The sequence below is a fragment of the Arachis ipaensis genome, chromosome B6, assembly GCF_059453495.1.
Source record: "Arachis ipaensis isolate K30076 ecotype BB chromosome B6, ASM5945349v1, whole genome shotgun sequence".
Taxonomy (NCBI): Eukaryota; Viridiplantae; Streptophyta; class Magnoliopsida; order Fabales; family Fabaceae; genus Arachis; species Arachis ipaensis.
This window is the reverse complement of record NC_142441.1, coordinates 147,003,582-147,021,061: the sequence shown is the minus strand read 5'-3', so window position 1 is coordinate 147,021,061 and position 17,480 is coordinate 147,003,582. Positions and strand designations below refer to the sequence as shown.

General features: G+C 33.9%; 2 protein-coding genes across 5 annotated transcripts; one reads left to right on the top strand and one right to left on the bottom strand.

Annotated features, from left to right (window-relative positions):
- Window positions 1–1,104: 1,104 nt before the first annotated feature.
- On the top strand, window positions 1,105–8,947 carry RBR1 (retinoblastoma-related 1). Of its 4 annotated transcripts, none has more exons than XM_021105196.2 (19): window positions 1,105–1,363; window positions 1,764–1,911; window positions 2,856–2,954; window positions 3,039–3,181; window positions 3,260–3,356; window positions 3,463–3,509; window positions 3,781–3,967; window positions 4,223–4,289; window positions 4,412–4,591; window positions 4,690–4,883; window positions 4,966–5,845; window positions 6,019–6,163; window positions 6,257–6,329; window positions 6,696–6,872; window positions 6,954–7,073; window positions 7,153–7,297; window positions 7,396–7,508; window positions 8,240–8,355; window positions 8,440–8,947. In XM_021105196.2, exons 2-19 carry the CDS (start codon window positions 1,807–1,809, stop codon window positions 8,588–8,590), a joined length of 3,039 nt encoding a protein of 1,012 aa, XP_020960855.1. In that variant the 5' UTR covers window positions 1,105–1,363; window positions 1,764–1,806; the 3' UTR covers window positions 8,591–8,947. The 4 variants fall into 4 exon arrangements, with proteins under 4 accessions (XP_020960855.1, XP_088345811.1, XP_016162771.1 ...); XM_088489685.1 differs by having other exon boundaries at window positions 1,116–1,381; XM_016307285.3 differs by having other exon boundaries at window positions 1,162–1,363; window positions 3,039–3,356.
- A 1,467-nt stretch (window positions 8,948–10,414) lies between these two features.
- Window positions 10,415–11,980, bottom strand: LOC107605406 (class V chitinase CHIT5). Its single transcript, XM_016307282.3, has 2 exons — window positions 10,775–11,980; window positions 10,415–10,644 (listed from the first exon to the last, which is right to left on the bottom strand). The coding sequence occupies exons 1-2, from the start codon at window positions 11,892–11,894 to the stop codon at window positions 10,622–10,624; spliced, it is 1,143 nt and encodes a 380-aa protein (XP_016162768.1). The 5' UTR covers window positions 11,895–11,980; the 3' UTR covers window positions 10,415–10,621.
- Window positions 11,981–17,480: the final 5,500 nt, after the last annotated feature.

Below are 17,480 nucleotides of genomic sequence, written 5' to 3'. Positions count from 1 at the left end.
GTGGATACAAAAATTAAATCTTATTTATATCAGTAAGAAAAATGCCATTCAAAGCCACCAAGGTGTCATTCTTCTTGTTAATATATATATAAACTATAATATATATATAGATATTTTTTATTAAATAGTTTACTTCTATTTAATTTAATTTATTTTTAGTTATAAAATCACTCATTCTTAAATTAATTATATTTTTATTTAATAATAATTATAAACTCATTTATTTTTTCTTTTCATAATTATATAATACCTATTAATATTATTTTTCAATAAATATTTATAGTATATAATAGTATAATAGATATAAATTAATTAATAAATTATTAAAATTTAAAAATAATAATTATTTTAATATAACAATAAAATAAAAATATTTATGATAGGATAAAATTAACAAAATACTTATTATTTTTATTTCATATTGTTTTAGAATAGCTAAATATTCTTAAAATATTAGTGAAAATATGTATTTTAAGTTTTAATTTTAAATTTTTTACTATTTTTTATTTTTTATTTATATAGGATCGGATCAACTAGTTTAATCAGTGATCCACCGGCTGAACCAATGATCTAGTAACCTGATCGGTTCTGGTCCAGTTTTAACAACTATGGTATCTAGAAAATCAATGTTTTTTATTTTTGGTTCTTTTTTTTAACGGGTTTTTTGTTTGATTTTGAACAAGTCCAATTCTTTTAGCATATTCTATGTTTTTTTTACTGGCCCTAAATTTTTCTTTCATAGCTTGAATGGATCAGGACTCGGTTTTACTAGAGGAAAGGGTCATGATATAAAGAAATTGGGCCTTCAACTTAGAGGGCTGAACAAAAATCTTAAGAGAGATCCAGTCCGTAAAAATCAGAGAACTCCGAACTCTCGAGAAAAAATGAATATAAATAAAAGGGAATCTTTTTTCCAGGATTGCTGAAAGAGAGATAAGAATTAAGAAGAAGAAACAAGTAACTCATGCTGCTCGTGGCGACTGTCGTACATTCCGGGTCAAACCAAAATTACTAAAGTACCCTCATCCACATCAGACTACGTTTTGGCGGGAAAATCTCGTAGGGACACACCAATTTGGCGGGATATCTTAACAACGCATATACGTTTTTTCTTTACTTTTACAGACAAAATTAATCCCCAAAAAAAAAAAAGAAAAATTTACGTTACATGAGAGTGAAATGAAACCCTAGGCTTTTCTTTTACCAGAAAACCCAATCTCTCTCTCTCTCACTGTCTCTCCTCAGTCCTCCCTCCACAACAGTCCGCTACCACCGCGACGTCCACCACTCTCCACCGCCGCTGTTATTTCTTCCCCGCCGTGAGTCAATCCGCCGACACATATCCACAATTTGTTAGTCCACTGTAAGGCTTCCTTCTTTGGTTTGTTTGTTTGTCCTTTCAGATCTGTGATTATGTTGGGAGTTGTTAGCCGATGATTATTCCTTCTTTTTTTTTTTACTTTCATTGATTCAAGTTGTGTTACTTGCATTTCTTCGAGTTGCTGTAATTGTGTTACTTTATGTAAAATAAGAAGCTAATTCATTGTTTTGTTTTTTGTACCTTTTTTTTTATATGACTTTTAGATTAAGATTTCTGTCTTTTTGTACATGTTTAATTTTAGTAGAGGAAGATATTTTTGGATGTTACATGCGTTATAATTTCACTTGTTTGAAGCATAATAGAAGACACTACTAAGCTAGCCCTTTCTATCTCATCTCTTTCTCACTCTAATTCTCTCTCTCTATTTCTTCCTTTGCACTAGGGTTACCTTTCTGGCGTGATCTGCGTCAAATAGAACCCTTTGCATGAGTCCTCCAGCTACACCGAACATGGAAGAAGAACCAAAGCCTTCCGTTCCAGCCGTTGATGATGGCGACCAAGCTGAGTCTCGATTCGCCCACTTTTGCAAGGTCCATTTACAAACCTTCCGAGTTTGCTGATTTTGTTGTTTAATTATTATTATTATTATTGTTGTTGTTGTTGTTGTTGTTGGATAAAGCCTCAATACTAGTAATTTTGTTTGAGTCAAACATAGGGTCTTTAGGGTTTATCCTTAGGGGAATAAAGATTGAAGTAGCTGAATGAAAAGCATCCGAGATTTTCTTAGTTTTATTCTTAGGTTACAAGTAAGGTACTTATGTAAGCTCTTATTGAATCCTTGGGCACGTCTTAATTGTGAATAGGTGGAGCTTTCTCCTTTTTCCCCTTATGTACGACATAAGAAAACTGAAATCCCAAATTGGTTACACTCTTTAATTATGTCGAGTTTAGAAATTAATATTTTATAATGTACTCCCGGAAGTTGCGCGATTTTCTTAAATAAAAAAGGGGAGATACAGCTGAAAATATTCTATTCAATGATTTCTTACTGATTGATAGGAAGATATAAAGATATGGCGTCGTTGGCGCAAGATCAGGTCATTCGATGTGTCCCGCCGCGATCCACCTGAATATTTTATTATACAATATAATATAGTTCGTCGTTTTCGAATTCAATGAAAGCAACGGCGCAATACTAAAAACATTTAATAACTTAGTCATTAAATGGTTTGATGACTAACTATGACGCGTTGGGTATAACGGTCATCCACTGTATTTGACTCCTATCATTCACTTTATGTTGCTTGGGAAGAAAGTTTGAGAGGGGCTCGGACACATGATGACGTCATTTGCTTATTTCTCAATTCATTTTTGTTCGTAGAAGGCTGTCATTGGATTGATAGTCTTGATCTAAATAGATGTATTTGAATATATTATTTGTGTGCAGTAAGCAGGCTTTCTTGAGTCGTGTTTAAATTGAGATCTGTGATCATTAAATGCTATATATTGATATGAATTTTTTTTCCAATTGCAGAATGGACTAGTATTGGATGAGAAAAGCCTTAAAGAAGCAATGAATCTGCTTGCAGGAACCAAACATCTTTTACAGGCAAATGTTTCATCAATGGGGAATGTATGGACACCATCCATTAGTATAACATATACCTTGTAAGGAAGTTTTCTATTTGAACTCATGAGGCTCTATAATTCTTTTCAGTCTGAAGAAGCAGAGCGGTATTGGTTTGCTTTTATTTTATACTCTATTAAGAAATTGACTCAGAAAAATGAGGCGGGTGGGAAGCAAGAGATGGATAACACTGGGCTTACCTTGTGCGGTATATTGAGAGCAGCAAAGCTCAAGTATTACACTATCCTTTCTGGTTTACAAGTTTATAGTCTGTTCCAATATTCACTGTTATCATTTTTTGTGTTTAACAGCATTGCAGATTTTTTTAAAGAGCTGCCTCAGTTTGTTGTTAAGGCTGGTCCAATTTTAAGTAATATATATGGCTCAGATTGGGAGAGCAGGCTTGAGGTAATGACTAAGCAGAGAATAAGGGTTATATTTGTTCAATTTTTCACTTTTTTAATCCTTAGAAATAGTTTTTCTAAGCCATTTCTGTTTCATACATCTATACCAGGCAAAGGAGATGCATGCAAATGCCATTCACCTAAAGATTCTTAGCAAGTAAGTAGTTCATCATTTACATCCGTTTCATCATTTAATGCCTTAAATTACCAATGTATAATAGATTATTCACTCTTTTTGAAGAAAAGAAAGTAGTAAAAAAAGACGATAAGGAACCCTTTCTAAGATATAAAAGTAAAAGATAAGTCCTGTAGAGATAAACTGGGAATAATGTTATTCTTGTCTTAAGTGGCAATATATTATTAACTGTTTTTTGTTACAATGGAGACTAAGGGAGGAACTAATTGACCTATAAATTTGATGATGTAAGGTACTATAAACGTGTATTTGGAGAGTTCTTTGTGGCAGTGGATAATGTTGAAAAGAACTCATCTGTGGCTGTTCAAGCATCTGACTACCATCGCTTTGGATGGTTACTTTTCTTGGCACTTCGTGTACATGCTTTTAGCCGTTTTAAAGATTTGGTGACTTGCACCAATGGTTTGATTTCTATCCTGGTATGTTAGATTGTGATATTACTTCATTCTTCGCCACTGTTTCATATCATTTTCTCTTCAATAGTGTTGTATGAAGATAACTGTTGGAACTTGTAAAACTTTAAAAAAAAAATTAAAGTGCTTCTTGGCCTTTGAGGGTTTTCATGATATGCAGTGTGTATTAGTTAACTACTTTTGCTCCTTTATGTTCTGTTTAGGCTCTTTTTCGAGTAAAGGAAGGCAACTGTCTTACTTGCTTTTATCTATTTTTTATAGGCAATCTTGATTATTCATGTTCCTGCGCGATTTCGAAATTTCAACATTAATGACTCTTCACGCTTCGGTAATAGCTGTTCTCCTCTCATCCCACTATTTTATTTGATTTTATCCATTCTCTTGTCCTGTGCTGCCTATTTTGGTGTGTAAACTATTTATTCTGATTTTCTTCCTGTTCAAATTTCTTAGTTAAGAAGAGTAACAAAGGTGTGGACCTCCTGGCGTCTCTCTGCAATATTTATAACAATTCAGAAGATGAATTGAAGAAAACCATGGAGAAAACCAATAATTTAATCGCCAATATATTGAAGAAGCAACCTTGCTTGGCATCTCAATGTGAAGCTGAAAACCTGGAGAATTTTGATAGAGGTTTATTTCGATTTATACATACACACATATATAAACTTTTATGCATCAGGAGAATAGATGATGTCATTAACTGGTGCTTACTATCCTCTGTTTTGCAGATGGGTTGACCTATTTTAGAGATTTGATGGAGGAGTCATCTCTTCCTTCCAGTTTAAATATCTTGGAGAAAGATTATGATGACATGATTCGCAACAAGGGTGAATTAGATGAAAGGCTGTTCATCAATGAAGATGACAGCTTGTTAGCTTCTGGAAGTTTGTCTGGGGGTTCTGTTTCTGCAAGTGGTGTAAAGGTATGTTTGAAGGGGGAAAAATTGAGATTTACTTCTGCAATATATTTGCAAATACCTAATTATCTATTATTGTGCTCTGTAGCGGAAATTTGATACAATGGCATCACCCGTAAAGACTATTACAAGTCCACTCTCGCCCCACCGCTCCCCCTCATCTCATGCTAATGGCATTCCAGGCAGTGTAAATTCAAAGATGGCAGCGACTCCTGTAAGCACAGCAATGACTACTGCAAAGTGGCTTCGTAGTCTCATATCACCACTTGCATCAAAGCCATCACAAGAGCTTGAGCGTTTCTTGACATCATGTGACAGGGATGTCACAGGTGATGTGGTGCGCAGGGCACAGATCATATTGCAGGCAATATTTCCCAGCAGTCCTCTTGGAGAACGATGTGTAACTGGAAGCCTGCAAAGTGCGAGCCTGATGGACAATATTTGGGCAGAGCAACGTAGATTGGAGGCCTTGAAGTTATACTATAGGGTATTGGAAGCAATGTGCAGAGCAGAATCCCAAATACTACATGCAACTAATTTAACATCACTACTAACTAATGAGAGGTTCCATCGGTGTATGCTTGCCTGTTCTGCGGAACTTGTTCTGGCAACTCATAAGACTGTAACAATGCTGTTCCCTGCAGTATTGGAGAGGACTGGAATTACAGCTTTTGATCTTAGCAAGGTGATCGAAAGTTTCATTAGACATGAAGAATCTCTCCCAAGAGAATTAAGACGACATTTGAATTCCTTGGAAGAACGACTCTTGGAGAGTATGGTATGGGAAAAGGGTTCATCGATGTATAACTCTTTAGCTGTCGCTAAACCTTCACTTGCTGCGGAAATAAATCGTCTCGGACTATCAGCTGAACCAATGCCATCATTGGATGAAATTGCAATGCATATTAATTTCTCTTGTGGAGGTTTGCCTCCTGTGCCTTCCTTGCCTAAGTTCGAGACGTCACCAAGTAATACTTCTATTTTCATAGCTTGAAGATTTCATGTCACATTTTCTTGTTCTCATATAATTGTGGTTCATCAGTCCTTAAGAGTTCTTATGGTTACTTGTGATGTTCCATAAAATTATTGCTTGCTCTTAGTGAATTTCATTGTAAGATATCTGTCAATGAATTGATTTCAGCTCAGAATGGGGATACAATGTCACCAAAACGACTCTGTACAGAGTATCGAAATTCTTTTGCTTCACCAGTGAAAGATCGCCTTCTTCCCTTCAGCAATCTTAAATCAAAGCTACCCCCACCTCCTCTACAGTCAGCATTTGCCAGGTAAACACTGGCAGCACCTTTCAAGTTTTTAGATTTTACCACTATCTGTTGTCTTCTTTTTGTTTCTCTTTGCTGACTGTTTCTTCTCTGCAGTCCAACAAAACCAAATCCAGGAGGTGGAGGAGAAACATGTGCAGAAACTGGGATTAATATATTTTTTGGCAAGGTATTTGACTTTAATTGTTAACAAGGAGTTGTAAGCAAGCTATATATGTATTAATAATTGGTGACAAAGGTGCATATGTAGATACATAGGTTCCTTAATTCAGTGAGCTGAAAGGAAAATGCTGTAACAATTGTGCATGTGCTCCCTACTTATTCAATGTGACAACTAGAATTTCAGGATGTTTTTGTTGTTGTCGTTGTTACAAACCAAATGCCTTTTGGAATAGCATCATTGCATAGCCCCCATCTTTTTTGTTTCATGATGACAGGGCAGCTACCCTGTGTTTAAGGTTGACTTTTTTTTGGTTGCTTCACCAAACCATTATAATAAGCATTACATCTTGTATGCAATTTCTGTTTTTTGCAGATTATTAAGTTGGGAGCAGTCAGAATAAGTGGCATGGTTGAAAGGTTACAGTTATCACAACAGATAAGGGAGAATGTATACTGTCTTTTCCAGCAAATCCTTAATCAACGGACATCTCTCTTCTTCAACCGCCATATTGACCAAATCATTTTGTGTTGCTTTTATGGAGTTGCTAAGGTTTCCATTTTGTTTTAGTAACTCATAATTGCAGTGTTTATTCTGTTATTACCAATGTTCTCATCCTGTGGTGTTTTGCAGATTTCTCAACTGAATCTAACTTTCAAGGAGATCATATACAACTATAGAAAGCAACCACAGTGCAAACCACAAGTCTTTCGCAATGTATTTGTGGATTGGTCATTGACACGCCGAAATGGGGTATGTAACTAAAATTTGATGCTTACATGAACTATCCCTTCAGAATCATAACCTTATATAATGATCTGGATGGAAGCAGAGAAGAGGACAGGAGCATGTGGATATCATTGCATTCTACAATGAAGTATTCATTCCCACTGTGAAACCACTTCTAGTAGAACTTGGGCCTGCAGAAATCACTACAAAAAACAGCCGGATGCCTGAAGTGAATGTTAAAAATGATGGTATATGATTTTTTTTATTTTATTGTTTTATTTATATCTGGCATATTAATTCAATCTGATGATTTGTGTACCTTTTTTTTTTTTTGCTGGCCTTTTAGCTCAATGTCCTGGATCTCCTAAAATATCATCTTTCCCAAGTCTTCCAGATATGTCACCAAAAAAGGTGTCTGCCACACGCAATGTATATGTCTCTCCACTACGATCATCCAAGGTACTTGTTCATTTATTGGCTATATGGCTTTCCTCTTTGGACTCCTTTTCTTTCCAGTATCTTTTAATTTTTAATGCTGTACAGTATACAGTCTACTGACATCATGCTGTAAAATGAAGCAGCATGTGAGGACTTTGATTTTTTACAATTATTGGTGTGTTGAATAATTATGTCGGTATTATGCATTCAACTCTTTTCCCAGTCACTTTTTTAGATCACAGATTGATATGATGTCTATGTGCGACAAGTTTGTGACTAGAAACCACTGTTAAGGAAACAAAATCTGTTTTGGTGGAAAAAATTATTGTAATGCAATGAATGCATGTTTGAAGATAAAGGCTGGCTTCTTCATTAAACATATTTGTTAAAATTACATGATGCTGGGTAGTTTATTAGTTTTTGTCGTGTTCTGCAACTTCTGTTGGGTCGTTGGTTTATACTCCTTGTTCAAATCCAAATCCAATTCCGGAGTCTCACCAGGGTACATTGGCGAATTGGGATCTTGGATGGATGAGAATGGAGGGAAGGGAATGATTTCATGAGTAACATAGAGTTATTTTACTCTTCAAGCCCTTTCCATCCCTCCCTTTTCCTCTTAAGATCCAACAAAAACACTGGAACACCAACCGCCAATATGTTCCCTTGATCCACTGCATTTTACCTGATGTGGTAGCATATTTACCATAGACATCAACCTAATAGCAAAATGTGTTCATTAATGGTTTGTGCAGATGGATGCTCTAATATCACATAACTCAAAAAGCTATTATGCATGTGTTGGGGAGAGCACTCATGCATATCAGAGCCCTTCAAAAGACCTGACCGCCATCAATAATCGTTTGAATGGGTATGCTTTCCTTGAGTTATTGATGATTGAATCTTGTTATTACCATAAAATATGTTGTTCTTATTTAGTCTGGTTCTATTGTAGCAACCGGAAGGTCAGAGGTTCGCTCAATTTTGATGACATGGATGTCGGCTTGGTTAGCGACTCAATGGTTGCGAACAGCCTCTATCTGCAAAATGGAAGTTGTGCATCGTCGTCGGGTGCACCCATGAAGTCCGAGCAACCTGACTCTTAAGTTTAATGTTAGTGTAAATTCCCATTTCTCTTCCTTTCTCAACACACTGGATGAATCAAATACTAGATAGTTTGAGACGGGGGTTTCGTAGGAGCGGTGACAGAATGCCGCCACTGCCCCCTTGTACTTTTTTGTCTGACTTGGTGTTTTATTTTTTTAAGTTAGGTCTCTGATTAGGTTCTGGTAATTTATGTTTATTACCTGCTTTTTGGGCTGGGGTTTTCAAGCAAATAGCAATGCAGCGCTCAGAAATATAATTCACTTGCCACTTACCAAAAAAAAATATATATATAATTCACTTGCCTAAATAGATATGATTAAGAGTAAAATTCCAAATTGGTGCCAAAATTTTTATCAGTGGCCACTTTAATACCTAACCTTTGCTTATTAGTGCCTGTCTATCGATTTGTAAGTTTAGGGACTAATTGACTAATAAATAAAGATTAAGGATGAAAGTGGCCAAGTTTGTGGATCAATTTGTGATTTATTCTAATTAAAATCTTTAAAAATACAAGTAATAATGGTTCTTAGATAAAGGAAATAATTTCTGAAATTCGTAATCAGTAAGTTATGTTAATGTATCAAATATCTTGTACTTAGCTGTTATTTTATCCTTTTTACAAAGATTGGGAAAACTCGAAGTCGTAGTGGTTTAGTGTAATCTTATTTAGTTAAGGATTTTGCTATATATTTAAATATTTTTATCAATCAAGTTTAACTAAGTTGATTTAAATTCCAAAAAAAAAAAAAAAACCACTCAAACATAATATGAAATCACATAATCCCGAAGTAGAAATTTTTTTAGTTTTGATATTGAAATTTATTAAGGTTATGAATTATTTATTAAATCGTATTTTTTCTTCAAAAGTTATTGGGGTTATTATGGATAAATAGAAGAATGAAACAAAAAGTTGCCTAATTTTTTTTTGATTGATTTTTCTTTTGTTTTTATTCTTCTTAAAGAGTGAAACAATAAGAGTGAAAAAAAACTATAAAAACAAGTTGTTTGGAAAAATTATAAAAAAATAATACCAAAATTTTTTATTTGTGACATAGGAATTGTTTAGTTTTAACATGGAAATTCTTTAAACATGACTCAAAACATAATGTTGCAGTTTTTTTTTATTCTTTTTTAGAAGATGAAGATAATGACGACAAGATTAAAAAAGAATTATGCAAAAGTATAAAATAGAATGTCGCATTTTTTTTCAAATTCTTATTTTTGAAGAAGACTACGATGATTATGACATTGCAGAAAAAGAAAGAAGAGGAGGATGATGATGATGGAGGAAGAGGATGTGATAATGATAATGAAAGAAGAGGAGAAGGAAGAAGAAAAAGAAATACGCTTAAGAAAAGATTTTGTTGTCTAATATTTTTATTTAGTTAACCAAACAAAGAGTATCATCTTAAAGTTTAATATATGACAATGATATAGGAATGTACGGACAAAATACGCATACAGAATTTTGATTTGATTTGACTTGGTTAAAAAAAAGATTTGATTGTCTAGTATTTCTATTTAATTAACCAAGCAAAATCTTAAAATTTAAGGTATGACTATTATATACATGAACTACAGGTTAATTCGTTTATATTTTTATTCTATATACAATTATATATATTTCGACAATACTCTTATGTCATTCTGTAGAAAAGTTATTGAAACTTAACCTTTGGTGTTGTTAAATAATCTATTTACATCAAACTTCCATTTAAGAATTAATTTTATGCACGTTATTTTTACAAAAACCGTAACAGTTCGGTGTATTACCATGATTACCAAAAAGAATAGAAATATAGCTTTCAAGTACTAAAGCTCTCTTTCATGTAGCACGATATGAATCTGATATTATAATAATCATTATTCGATAAAAAAAGGGCAGCACCATAACACCTATTGTTCTGAATCTGTCATTGCATAATATGATCACGTGAATAGTGACATGAATTTTCAGTAAGTTACACAATATAGTTGGCTAGATAGAAACAATAACATAAAATTCATATTAATAAACTTGGTATAGAACGTCAGTGTCCCCACGTACTTGAAGCTGCCAAAGAAAAAAAATATATCAGAATTATGGATCTAATCTATTAAATTTGACCATATTTAGAGCACAAAGAAACCAATAAGAATCATATTTCATAACAAAAAGAATTAGCATGGTGTAAGTGGTTTACCTTGTCTTGACATAGTCCAATTCTTATCGCCTCCAACTTGCCAAAAGAAATATCCTTTCAATCCCAAAGACTTAGAATATTGAACCTTCCTTGTCATGGAAGGTGCATCATCATAGCTCATCCAAGTAGTGCCAGCATAAGTGTAATAAGACACAGCTGACCTATCAAACACAACTGTAGCCTTATTCTTTTTATTAAATTCCAAAATATCATTATAATTCATAGTACCATCCGTGCCATCGGCTGCTCCAACTGCGGGCGCTCCGTCCCCATGAACTTTCGGATCTTGGAGCTTCCACGCTCGCCCGTAAAGCGGTAACCCGAAAACCAGCTTTGAGGGCGGGACGCCGGACTGGATCCAAGATCCGAGACCAAATTGGGTGCTTATATTGGACTTAGGATCAAATAAAGCATTATTGTAGCCAGTGAAATTGGACCATGCACCATGGTAATCAAAGCACATAGGGCTGGCCCAATCCAAGTAATCTTTAATAGCTTGGGCCGGATAAGACCTTGGGCCAGGCCCAATAAGTACAATTGTGTGAGCATAGTACACAGCTGCGGTCAAAAGCAAACGTAGCCTTCTATGAACCTTGGCTTCCAAAACCACAGCCTGGTGCCATTCTTTGAACAACAAAGCAAGGTTTGCCATGTCTTGTTCATTTTCAGGGAACTCCCAATCCAAGTCTAGCCCGTCAAAACCGTATTGACGGGCCACTTGGATTGTCGAGTTTATGAAGGCTGCACGGCTTTTTACCGTGCTAGCCATCAAAGAAAATAAGGTAGCATTGCTGGCACCCCCTCCGATGGACAATATGGTCTTGACGGGAGGGTTCCGGTTGCTTAAACCATTGATGAATTGAGGTATGTAGTTTTGGTCGGAGGATGTGATTATGAGATTGAAGGTGTTTGGTTCTGGCTCTACAAAGGCATAGTAGATGTGTGTGAAGTACCTTGTGTCAATGGAAGAAGGTGAGAGGGAATTACCTGAAGGCCAATATCCAGCTTTAACTGATCCTGAATAATATGGCGATGGAATTGGATGTTGCAATGATTCAGTTTGGAAACTCATGAGTATAACCAAAAGGGTTGTGAAAAATGTGACCATGCTTGTTGTCATGATTGGAGTTATTATTAAAAGAATGTATATCAAGTTGGGTAATTGGTCATATATATATATATAACAAACTTGTCATGGTCATTGACATTTATATATATTGTGTCAGGCTAGATATTCCAACTATTCAAATTATTCTTATACCACTTGTCCGATAAAAGTTTTTGTCACAACCCAAAAAATAATACAGTTGTTGATAAAATTGTAACTTTATTTACTTATAGTTTGTTTGTTAAATCACCTCTAATATGATAAATTATTGCATTATTCTTATATATATATATATATATATATATATATATATATATATATGATGGCTAATGGCTATTGCAATTGGAGGGTTGTGGTTCACACTTTTGTGAAGAGTGGGCTTGGAGCGTGGCATATTTAGGAGTTGGGAACGAGTCAAACAAACAGAGACAAACAAAGTTGGACATGATAAACAATATAATAAAAGTCAAAAACGTCTAGATTAATTAAAGGTCCACTGCGCCTAGATAAATTCAATATTTTCTTATTTCTTATTACGTACCTATCATACAGCAATATCATTGTTAACTATTATGATCCTATCTACAGCATGTGAACTGCCAAGGGTTAACTTAATAATCTCTTATTATTGGTTAGAATAAATTATTTTTGTTTGATTACTTTGACGTAAAGAGATCCTTTTGACTTTATAATATCATGCAGCAGCTAATGCAAGGCGCTTATGGACATTCATTATTTTCCCCTTTATTCTTTTCTGGTACATTGACCGGCAAGATTTTTTTTTGAATTGTTTGTAAAATTCTCGATTCTAAGAAAGGAAAGTCTAGGAAGCCAGCAGATTTATTAAAATTTGGCCAGTACTTAACTAGTAAAAGAAAAATGAGTGATTTTTTGTCATTAGATGAAATCTTATACTATTAAATATATTATTAATGGTTAATTAATGACTACAATTCACAAAATCTATTGACCCCTAGCACTCAAATGAAGTCAGCATTCAGTATTTACAACACTATAAATCCAAAAATTACAACAATTTAAATTTAAAAAAAAAACAATCAAAACAAAGATTAACACACCCAAATATGATAATACAACAATACAAAAACAAATACTTATTACCAAACACAATCAATACCTAACGTCTTTGCAATTTATTTACAGAAAGACAGAATATGACTCCACAATAAACAAGACTCCGATACGACTCCATAAAAAAAACATTTGAAGACTTATACCATAACCGATTACTAATATTTTTTGTAAATACATCAGACTCACTCTTTTTTTTTGTGGTGGTATTGCGTTTAAAAATGGAAAACAATTATTATTTTGTTTTATATAATGTTGAAAATTAAAAAAAAAAATGAAAGCAAACACGATATGTTCTGGATGGTTTGAGCACTGTGGAAGGAAAAGGTCAACTGAATTGGTGATTGGAGGAAAGTAATTGAGTAATTAAACACTATCTTTCTTATTAGTGCGACGGCTGCAACTTAGTGCATTAGTTATGTGCCCACCACTTATTCACATTATAAGGATATCATTAACCTATAATAATATTCACAAAACTCATGTCCTATACTTATTAATTTATTATTAAACTCGATTTGGTTATTGGCACTAGGTCATCGATGGATGCTTCAACCATTACATTACGGTTTGAGATACAACAATTTATATATTTTTATTAGTTTAAATTGCGGAAATAAGTAAATTTATAATATATAATTAAAATTTTTGTGATTAAAATATTTAGACTAGTACAATATTTGTTGATTTAAAAAAAAAATAGTATATGACAAATAAAACAAAAGTCTATACAAATTTTATACAAATTGAAAAGTGACTTATAGAAAACATATTATAAATATAAATATTTATATATCTTTCTATTAAATTAAACTGTTAAGAATCGTAGTATTTTATAAGGAGAGTTGTTTGTTATTTGGAGAGGTTTTTTTTTAACATGAAACTCAGGACAAAGAGACATTATATGTGAGACAGACTGTGTGGAGGCTTTTACTATTGTCAATAAAATTTACATGATTGTTCTGGGTTTATTGATCATTTTGTGTTAAAAATCCGAGATGATATCTTAAAAATAGCGTGCTGATCTTCAGTTGATCTTGAGAGATATAAATATAGTAGCAGATATCATGGTAAAAATTGTAATGAGGACCCTTTCTTCTCAAATAGAACTTTTATTACCTTAAAAGGAATTTAAGAATAGTATTCGGTAAAACTGTCTTTCTTAAACAGTTTCTTGGTTATTTTTCCTTTTTTAGTTGTTGCTTATTTTTTTTGAAGTCACCAAAAAATTAAACTGTTGAATAAATACTTTCATGACAATGGTGAGTAATATATATTTTTTATTTGTTGATGTGTATTTCAATGTAATTAATCAATTGGTCCATTCAATTTGTCCACATAGCTTAAAAGGTTTAAAACTCAGTGGCAAGATGACCGACAGTTTGTTTCTAATCGGATTTTTATGCTGGACAATATGTTATCCACAAGATTTATTCAATAATTTTTTCTTTTCAAGTAAACCAATCAATAAATAAATTGAATTTTAAATTTTTTAAAACGATAAAATTGATAAAAGTAATAAAACAGAGTTAATAATTATTATTAAATTTATAACTTTTATTATATATGAATTTCATTATTTTAATTTAATAATAATTAATTTTTCATATTATTATTTTACCAATTCCTTCGTTCGAGGGGAGTTTGATTTAATAAATTTTTCTTTTTTAAATAGGTTAATTAATACTTCGAGCTACAAAATTTTCTGTCTTTAATAAGAAAAATGCTATAAGTATATAAAAAATCAATAACTAAATCAGTTATCATGTATTAAAAAATATAAAACAATAAACAAAAATGTAGTGTACGACTATCTTCTTTTAAATATCATAACCGTACGATAAAGGTTTTAAGACAGGATGTTATAGAAAAGTCAAAGATCCAACAGCAAAAATGAAAGCAACTTGGTCACATGTACAGTTTTTTTTTTTTTTTTTTTTTGAGCAACTTGGTTATGTATATGTACCTTCAATTTTCTTTTAATAGGATTTTGTTTATTAATATTTTAAGCACACTTATTAAAAAACATATATTATGCATGCATGTTTATATGGAGCCTTTAAGTGGATTCTGATTAATCCATCTATAAAGCTGCATATCAGCCTTTGTTATGACAATTAATTATCAGATTATCATTTAAAATGTGTCCCTATGAATTGATGGGTTAGTATAATTAATCTCCATGAAGAATCAAACATTATGCATTTATGCAATAATATCTCGTTTTTTAAATTTAAAAGGAAAACATACTAAAAGAATTACATGCATCTTTTATATATATTTTTGGTTTTAGAAATATTAACCTCAGCATCCTTATTATAACCTCCCAACTAGTTTTTCTGTAAGTTATTAATTAATTATTCGTTGCATACACCAAGATATTTCAACTTCTTAAAAATACTAATGTAAACATAAGCACTCTAACAGGAAAGTCTATGGAGGTGGTGGACACCATGACAAGGAGGAAGATTAACATTATGTGCCTACAATAAACGATATAGGTTGGTGCAAAGGCTAGGGAGTTGGATACTTTTGGTTTCAAACTTTGGTATACAGGAAATGTGAAGAATAGGAATGGGGTTGGAATAATTGTGGATAAGCAGTGGAAGAAGGACGTAGTGGATGTCAAGAGGGTGGGAGATCGGATCATCTCTATCAAATTTGTGGTAGAGGGAGGTGCTTTCCATGTGATTAGCACCTATGCACCGCAAGTGGGTTCGGACGAACAACACAAGATAATGTTTTGGGAGGATCTAAAGAGTTTGGTTCAAGGCATACCTTTGGGAGATAAGATTTTCTTAGGAGGAGATTTAAATGGCCATGTTGGGAGAGAAGTGACTGGATATGGGAGTATTTACGGAGGCCATGGTTTCGGGGTGACCAATGCCGAGGGTAAAACTATTTTGGATTTTTCCTCAACTTTTGATCTTTTCATCGCAAATACATGTTTTAAAAAGAGAGACGAACATCTTATAACCTATAAGAGTGGCATGACAAGCTCTCAAATCGACTTCTTCTTGTTGAGGAGAGTCGACCGAAAATTTTGCATTAACTGTAAAATTATCCCGGGAGAGAGTTTGACAACACAACATAGGGTGCTCGTCATGGATTTTCGCGTTGAGCAAAAGTTGAGGAAAAGACATCATACGAAGAACCCAAGGACGAGGTGGTGGCGGATGAAAGGTGAGGAACAAAGAAGCTTTCTAAGACGGGTAGGAGAAGAGGCAAAGTGGGATGGGAATGGAAGCGCGGAAGAGATGTGGAGGGAGATGGCAGAAGTTATTAGAAGAACAGCAAAAGAAAGTTTTGGTGAATCTAAAGGAATAGGACCAAGAGACAAGGAGTTCTGGTGGTGGAATGCGAGTATACAAGAAAAGATAAAGATAAAAAGGGAATGCTTTAAAGAGTGGTTTTTATGCCGCAATGCAGATAACTGGGAAAAATATAAGGCGGCTAAGAAAGAGACAAAAGTGGCTGTAAGTGAAGCAAGAACAAGAGCATATGAGGGTCTCTATCAGTCTTTGGGCACGAAAGAAGGAGAAAAAGGTATATATAGAATCGCAAAGAGTCGGGAAAGAAGAACGAGAGATTTGGATCAAGTTAAGTGCATAAAGGATAAGGATGGAGAGGTGTTGGTTCAAGAGGAGAAGATTAATGAAAGGTGGAAGAACTACTTCTACGAGTTATTTAATGAGGGACAAAAGACTCTTCCGAGCCTTGGTCGATTATGCACAAGGGAAGAAGACCAAAAATTTGACTACTATCGAAGGATTTGAGACTTTGAGGTAAAAGAGTCTCTAAAGCAGATGAAAAATGGCAGGACAGTAGGACCTGATAATATCCCGATTGAGGTTTGGAAGGGTCTTGGAGAAAAAGGCATCAACTGATTAACCAAGCATTTTAATGAGATTTTAAGGTCAAAGAAGATGCCTGATGAGTGGAGAAAGAGTACATTGGTACCTATCTACAAGAATAAGGGGGATATACAAAGTTGCGGAAACTATAGAGGGATTAAGCTTATAAGTCATACTATGAAGTTATGAGAAAGGGTGATAGAACGGAGGTTGAGAAAAGAGACACAAGTAACAGAGAACCAATTTGAATTTATGCCAGGCAGATCTACCACTGAAGCGGTATACCTATTAAGAAGGATGATGGAGAGGTATCGTAGTAATAAAAGGGATCTACATATGGTGTTTATTGATTTGGAAAAAGCGTATGATAGGGTACCAAGGGAGGTCTTATGGAAGGTTTTAGAAAAGAGGAGAGTAAGGATCGCATATATTCGGGCAATTAAAGACATGTATGATGGGGTCATAACTAGTGTGAAGACTCAAGGTGGTGTGACAGAGGAATTCCCTATTGGTATAGGATTACACCAAGGATCATCCTTAAGTCCATACCTTTTCACATTAGTCTTGGAAGTACTCACAGAGCACATCCAAGAGCCTGTGCCATGGTGCATGCTTTTTGCCGATGATATCGTCCTTATGGGAGAGTCAAGGG

What these genes read in the sequence shown, in the direction of transcription:
- RBR1 (XM_016307285.3), top strand. Translation starts at nt 1,807, where the DNA reads ATGAGTCCTCCAGCTACACCGAACATGGAAGAAGAACCAAAGCCTTCC. An exon ending in ATGTTTCATCAATGGGGAAT is followed by an intron (nt 2,955 to 3,038) that starts GTATGGACACCA and finishes AATTCTTTTCAG; the next exon opens with TCTGAAGAAGCAGAGCGGTA. An exon ending in GCTTTTATGGAGTTGCTAAG is followed by an intron (nt 6,873 to 6,953) that starts GTTTCCATTTTG and finishes GGTGTTTTGCAG; the next exon opens with ATTTCTCAACTGAATCTAAC.
- LOC107605406 (XM_016307282.3), bottom strand. Translation starts at nt 11,894, where the DNA reads ATGACAACAAGCATGGTCACATTTTTCACAACCCTTTTGGTTATACTC. An exon ending in TTGGACTATGTCAAGACAAG is followed by an intron (nt 10,645 to 10,774) that starts GTAAACCACTTA and finishes TTTCTTTGGCAG; the next exon opens with CTTCAAGTACGTGGGGACAC.